The following is a 6990-nucleotide window of genomic DNA, read 5'->3' as shown; positions in this document are numbered from 1 at the left end:
GAGATGTCTGCTGATTCCCAGCACAAAAATTCCTGGTAGCTTTTTCCTAGGAAGCAGAAATGAGACAGGCAGTCAAACAGAGGCTCCAGAGGGCTGAAATTACTCACTCCAGCTCCACCCAAATTGACAACATGCAGGGAAATCATAAAAGCTAGGAACATTATAGCTAGTTGGTATCTAGCAGGACTTTGAATCTGATGCTTCTTGTAGAAGACAAGCAAAGTCATTTTTACCAGTTGTTCAGATGCAGCGAAGGAAACCTATTGCAAAGCTGGGAACCAAACTGCTGGGTCTCACATTTGAATCACAGAATCACAGAATGCTTGAGGTTGGAAGGGACCTCTGGAGATCATCTAGTCCAACCCCCCCTGCTCAAGCAGGGTCACCTAGAGCATGTTGACCAGGACCTTGTCCAGACGGGTTCCCAAAGTCATTGTTCTCTTGCTGCAGCTGTTCTCAAAACAAGGATGCAAAGCATTTAGTGTTTTATAGATTGGCAGCAGCTTCTGTAGGCAAACAGGAAATTATAAGACATTTTCTGTTTATATTGCAGCTATGAACATATAGCTATATCTATCTTGAATGTAGATACGGGAAATTTTCAGGGTCTCACCCTGAAAAGCGCTTTACGATAATGCATCCAGAAGGAGCCATTAATTTATGATTATTTTGCTCTGGGTAGACACCTTCACTGAACTGTCTGGCCTCTGATGTGATGATCAGATTGGAACTAAACAGCACAAAAACCCCACTCAGACATCAGTAATACTGCTAGCCTGACCATAGAAAGATTACTGTATTAAAAGCAATAAATGGAATGAATTGCCTTAGTGCTTTCACTCTTCTCTTGACCCATCAGACCAGCCTGAAGGCAACACCGAGGTGAGAAAACAACCCACATGCATTCCTTTCCTGTCAAATAATGCATAATCACAGCCCATGGACAGCCCACTCTTTCAAAATTGTTGCCTTCATAATCACTTGGTCCAAACGCGGAGAAGATATATATCCTGTCCTCAGGTGAGGGTGCTTTTCCTGGGCTGCTGAGACCATTGAGAGAAGATGAAGGCCTCCCTCGTTGTCCTGCTGGCTTTGGTCCTATGTGCGGAGCAAGGTGAGGCATCATAGGCTCTCTGCTAGCCAGGGAATAGCTGTGTGCTGGAGAATCAAGGAGGCATTGTAGCAATGCAAAGAAAGGCAAGTGTGGAAGAGGCACCTGAGCGCTTGCAGTAGTGCTGCTGCAGGACACAGTGCTCCTTCTTGGGTTTCCCATGTGTGAGCTCAGTCTTGGTGGGTGAAGGTTTTTTTTTTGCAGGGGAAATTTCCGTATAAACTCATGTGCAACTGCATTTATATGAAAGCGCAGCAGAAAAGAGGGAGCTATTGCTGCCTCTCTATCTTTGCTAAGAGACTTTCTAGTGGGTTTGTCTGTTCAGTTGAGGCAAGGCTGCAGTTATTTCTAAAACTCTTATGAAGAAGTGCTTCAATCTACTGTAGCCCGGTGTGTCAACAACTCTGTGTGCCTGGCTCTTGCTGAAGTCGGTGACACCTTTTCCACCAGCATCAGCTGGGCAGGACCAGAGCTACAACATCTGGCCTTGGAAAACACCCATGCGCAGCTGTTTGGTGAATGCCCTAGATTTTGACCCACTTGGGAGGCCTAAACCAGCTTGGTGATTTCAATGATTCCTGTGCCAAGCTGGGCAATCAGGGGGAGGTTGGGTGCAGGCTATCTGTTTAAGCAGCCTTGTGCTGGGATACAGGGTGGGGTATATATTTGCATGTTATTTGTACTATAGATGGTGTATTATATTTCACAGAGAGACTGCAATTAAATCAGAGCCCTGCAAAAGTCTATGATCTTATAGCTGCCGCAGACAAGCTAGATAAGGAGCTAGAGAGAATAAATGTTATCCTCACTTTCTAAAGAGGAACAGGTTTTGCCTGCATTTGGAAATTTGCCATGTTAGCTAGTGCAAAAAAAATAATTTCCTGGAATAGTTATTTCTATCCCATTGTAGCCTAAGAATACCTTTCTGCTGTTTAGCTTTGTTCACTTTCCAGAATAGCGATCCTGATAAATTTCCAAGTATTAACAAGGCCTGAGGGACAGCGAGACTGTCTTCAGTGCCAAAACCAAGAGCACATTAACCTGGGTTAGATAACCTAGGCAGTAAAAACAAACTGTTAGTCTCCACAAAACTTAGGACTGAAATCACACAGCTAAGAGTTAAAAGCTCTTCTCCTCACCAGTGTTTTAACCCAGGTTATGGACATATGTTTGAGGGCCCTGACGTCTCACCCAAAGAGACAGGCCTGGGAGACTGACTTCTCTAGACTTTAGGTCAGCTGTGGAGGTCCCAATTAACCATATTTGACTGTCAGTGCTTACTGCCCAATTAGGCTATAGTTTAATTTACAGTGTTTCCAGTAGATGGTTTTCTTTATCTATCCCTGTTGACTGTAGAGAAAACCTTAGACAACTGCGCTTTGAGCAAATGCCTGAAGCCAGAGAGGGTGAACCCAGACTTCTATAGCAAACCCTGCCCTTCCCTGCTGCCAGCATCATACCAAACCCTGTGCCCTTGGGTCATCATGTTTTATTTTGAGTGCAGGGCAGGAGGGGGAGAGTTGCCACATCTGCATGTGTATGCACAGGTGTGCATGCCTGTGCACAGGCTGCGTGTAAGCGTGCAGGTGTGCGGAGAGCAGAGCGGGTTAGGACTGGATCTTGCATCTCCATCATGTTCAGCTGATCCACATCTACTACACTTAAAAGTCAATGAGAAGAAAGATTGTGAATTTTGCTACCTGGAATGTCTCCATCTTCCATATCCTGTGTTTTCCTCCGCAGCAAAAGCCTTGTGGTGCTACACCTGCGAGTGGGAACGAAGCAACTGGAGCTGTCTGAAGGCTGTGAAGTGCTCAGACAAGGATGAGTACTGTGTGACGAATGTTGCCTCTGTAGGCATCGGTATGTGCTGGTATCCTCTGATAGCGGCTCAGGAATGTGAAGTAGGGGTTGTGCATGGATTTTTTTTGGTTGATTTTTGTGGCTGGATGGGACAAGGAGTCATGGGGGAAGCATGTTTAGGAGGTGAAATCCTTACTAGCCTGAATTGGCAGTGCTGAAGTTTGCAGGGTTTGAAATCCACCACCCCAAACACGCATCAAGAGCTTCTGCTTTAGCCTTTGCTTTATGCCTGTGAGGAAAAGATAGGGGACACTGAGAGATCAGAGGAAGGATAAAGAAACTGGGACCTTGGTCAGCCAGGGACATGAAAAGAATCAGATACCTGGGATGGATGAGAAGGTCTAGAGGGAAACAGAAGGGAATAAAGCTACTTGCTTTTCATAGAGAAGCCTGGAGATGTGCTTTTAATGTAGGTACGAATGCTGCTTGGAAGATGCCATGGCATGCCTAAGAAAGCCTCAGTGTGAGCGGCCATCCTGGGAGGTCCTGGATGCCTGGCAGGGATATTGAATGGCAGGGGTATTCATGGTGAAGCTGGTCACCAGTAATTACTGGAACATGCTGCGAATGGGCTGGGGCTCATTGGCTATGCTGTTCCTCGGGGCTCTGGGAGGGACAGCGAGACCCATCAGCCCATCTCCCTCCTGTATGAGATCTAGGAGCACAAGGCAAACCCTTCGCACTAACACTGTTCTCTCCCTTCTCCTTTTTTGGCAAGGATTTTTGACTTTGTGGAAGAGGATCACCAAGAAGTGCTCCGAGACCTGCCCACACCACAACTTCAGCCTGGGCCTGGCCTCCTACACCTCTTCTTGCTGCCAGACCTTCTTATGCAACCTGAGTGCATGCCCAGGACCAAAGCTGGCTCGGCAGTGAGGTGGTGGGAGATCCTTTGCCAATGTCCTTCTTCAGCTGCTCAGAGGTGGTGGGACATAGTGGATCCTGAAGGCCTGAAGAGCACAGCCAAATTCTTTCAGGAGGGTACGGACACCGAGCGCACTGCAGAGTAGATAAAGTGCTATGGTCACCACCTCCTGCCCTGTGTTGCCTCCCAACCTGTGAGGAAGCAGCTTCTCACTTGCTTTTCATGCTTGAGCTCTGCCGTCCTTTGCAGCTTGAAGGAAACGCTCCCTTGCTATGTCCTCTGCAGCCCAGAAGACGCAAATATTGCTTCTATATGTCACAGAGATTTCTAGAGAGGTTTCTCCTGTAATCTTGCCTCTTCCCTTAGCTGTACTGTAAGACTAGGCTTTCCCTAAGAGAATGGTAAATCCCCAGAAGATGAAGTTCCTTTCCTAGAGACAATTCCTGTTGCTGGCAGGCTGTAAGAGATGCAAATTTTCCCTCAGGAGCAGGAGGAAATCAGGTCCATCCACTCAGTGTCCCCAGCTTGGGAGTTTTGCTGGAAGAGCACTGTGAGGCCTTGAAGGGCTGGCAGGGAAGGTGGGAGGGGCTTGGAGCAAGGAGACCTGCATGGAGACGTGGGGCAGCTGGGAGCCATACAGCTAGCAGGTCTCAACATTGCAGCAGCTGCCCAGGCTCAGGGGGAAGAGATAAGAGTCCCTCTGCACCGACTCAGAACGAAAATCATGCAAATTCATGAGGCTGTCGCCAGTGAAGGTAAAAGCCAGTCCTGAGTATAAAACGCTGAACTTGTGATGGGCACTATCTGCAGCACTCTTCCCTTGCATCTCTCGCCCCCCTCCATCTAGCCTCTCCACTCCTGCCTCCCATCACCACCAACTTGGGGACAACGACATTCCTCTGTGCCAACACCCCATTAGCAGTCAGATATGTCAACCACATGCCTCTTCCTCTTGACTCTGCCTGCGGTGACATGTTATAGAAATGATACCTATCTGCCTGTATTTCTCTCTGCAGTCATTGTCCCCAAGTCTATTTGCATTTGCAAGAGCTATCCTTTGTTATCCCCCCCTTTGCCCCCTTTTTTTTGTCTTTCCTTGATCATTAATGGATGCTGTTTGAGCTAAGTGACCTGACCTAGGGTTTGCACTGCCCTGGAACCTACTACCTGGCAACGTTTCTTCCAGAGAATCACTCATTTATCCATCCCTCAGGCACCCCTAAAAGCAACTTCAGAGTAATGAAAAGTTTTTGCAACATTTGGGTTGAGCTGGTGAGGGACAGTGAAAAGAGAAGAATACAGATTCCACAGAAGCCAAATATTTCATGTAGTTGTTTCCAGAGGTTGCAGATAAATGAAGGTAAAAGGAAACTAAAAAATGAAAGAAAGCAGAGCTGGCTCAGAGATTTTTCATTATCAGATGTGCTGCTGAATGCCTCTTCACCCTCCCAAACATCACCTTTTGGAGGGATTTTGCTTTGGCAAGAGAATGGAAATGTTTCGGCTTGGATCGAATGAGAGGGTGGAGGAGCTTTTATCTGAGCTGGGGTTGTGGCTTGGCTACCAAACCCGTGCATCAGCTTTTCCAAGCTGCCAGGAGTGCTCTTGGGGGGCCAGCTCTGCCGTGCATTTCACGAACGGCAGTGACACCAGATGTGCTGATGGTGCCTGCTCCTTTCCCACAGGAATGAGCCCCGGCTGGGTGGCGAGTGACCCAGCAGGTACTGCTGGGAGAGACCACAATGGCACCCCCACCCTCACCTGCAGCTTTACCTGCCCTTATATATCTCCCGCCCCTCTGGCATTGCCGTGCCAATGAAATCGGGCAGATCTGCAGCCCGCAATGGTTGCATGGCCCGTTGCAAAGACAAACGCAATGCAGGAGAGCTGAGCCCCTGGTCACGTCACTCTGAGAGCGGCCACACAGCACGGCACTAAACGCCAACTGCTAAATGCAGAAGCACATCGTTTTTCCCAGGCTCCTCACTTTGTTTTGGGACCTTGTTCAAAATTGGCCCCTGGGGCTTGCAAAAAGGTCAAAACGTTCCTCAGCCAAGGGATGACGCTTGGTGTTGTGCGGCGCTTTGAACCAGGCCAGGGCCCTGGTAAACAAGGCAGACAAAAGGGGCTTTGAGCCGTGTGCAGCCCTTCTCCTTTGGAGTGGTGCCCACAGCTGTTGAGGATGAATGCTTCTTTCTGAAGTGCTGCATAATGGGAAACTTCAGAGATGTAGGCTCTGTTTTATTAATCGACTTCTACTTTCCTTCCAGTGGCCTTTTACCCCGCTCCTTCTCACAGTATCACCATGCGGTGAGGGCCGATCTTCACGCTGAAGAAGCCACACTGGGTGGAACCACCTCCCTTTACCTCTTCACTAAACTGCGATCTCTTCCACACGCTACTTAGGAATCTGCTCTTTTCCCCCCGAAGCAATCAGATCTCCCTTGACCCTAATACCCCAAAGCTCTAATTTACTCCTCATACAATATTTTTACCTAAAAAGGAGTTGTGTGTTTTTTTCTGTGTGCTGGAATTATTCAGCGCTCTGAAAGCTCTGTGGAATCCCAGTTGGATAGACTCTAATAATTAATATTTCATTACATCAGATTTAAACATCCTGCAGTAGCAGAGACAGAGCGCTCCTCCCCCCGCCCCACGTCCAGCTTGCAGGAAAACATTGTTAAGTATTTTTTACCCCTTTAAAGTAAAATGGACTGTTTGGGTTTGGTTTGGTCTGCCCGTGCTGCAGAAAAGCTTTCTTGTATCTCACAGCTAATAACGGAAAATAAACTCTCCTGGGCATAATTAAAGAGGGAAGGGTTCCTTCTCTTCCCCAAATGGTCCTGCAGCTTGAAGGCAACAAAATCTGGCTCTAGTTGGCCTCTTTAGGACTCCTGTGGTAGCAGAGCTGGGGGTGCAGAGCTCCTGGGGCAGGTCTAGCAGTAATTTCTCCTCTCTAAGATGTCTGAGATGTGCAAGGAGAAAGAAGAGGTGAATGTAATTCCTAACCACTGATTTTGACCAGGAATTTGAGTTCATCAGGGTCACAAAGAGATGGAATACCTTGGGCAGAAAGGGGCTGTGCATTGGATGAAAAAGACCTAGCTGTTGCTGTCACTGCAGCCTGCACCGAGCTTTGCTGACCCTGTTC

At 47.9% G+C, this 6990-nt stretch overlaps 1 protein-coding gene across 2 annotated transcripts; it reads left to right on the top strand.

The window, feature by feature from the left end:
* Positions 1–979: 979 nt before the first annotated feature.
* On the top strand, positions 980–6617 carry LOC104153192 (lymphocyte antigen 6E). 2 transcript variants are annotated; one of them, XR_011139368.1, is made up of 4 exons: positions 980–1114; positions 2855–2974; positions 3693–3955; positions 6110–6617. XR_011139368.1 is itself a non-coding variant. In XM_068933511.1 (3 exons), exons 1-3 carry the CDS (start codon positions 1063–1065, stop codon positions 3848–3850), a joined length of 330 nt encoding a protein of 109 aa, XP_068789612.1. In that variant the 5' UTR covers positions 980–1062; the 3' UTR covers positions 3851–5000. The 2 variants fall into 2 exon arrangements, 1 of the variants encoding a protein (XP_068789612.1); XM_068933511.1 differs by lacking the exon at positions 6110–6617 and having other exon boundaries at positions 3693–5000.
* The last annotated feature ends 373 nt before the right edge of the window (positions 6618–6990 follow it).

Source organism: Struthio camelus, chromosome 2 (assembly GCF_040807025.1).
Source record: "Struthio camelus isolate bStrCam1 chromosome 2, bStrCam1.hap1, whole genome shotgun sequence".
NCBI lineage: Eukaryota > Metazoa > Chordata > Aves > Struthioniformes > Struthionidae > Struthio > Struthio camelus.
This window is presented reverse-complemented; position numbering and strand designations above follow the sequence as displayed.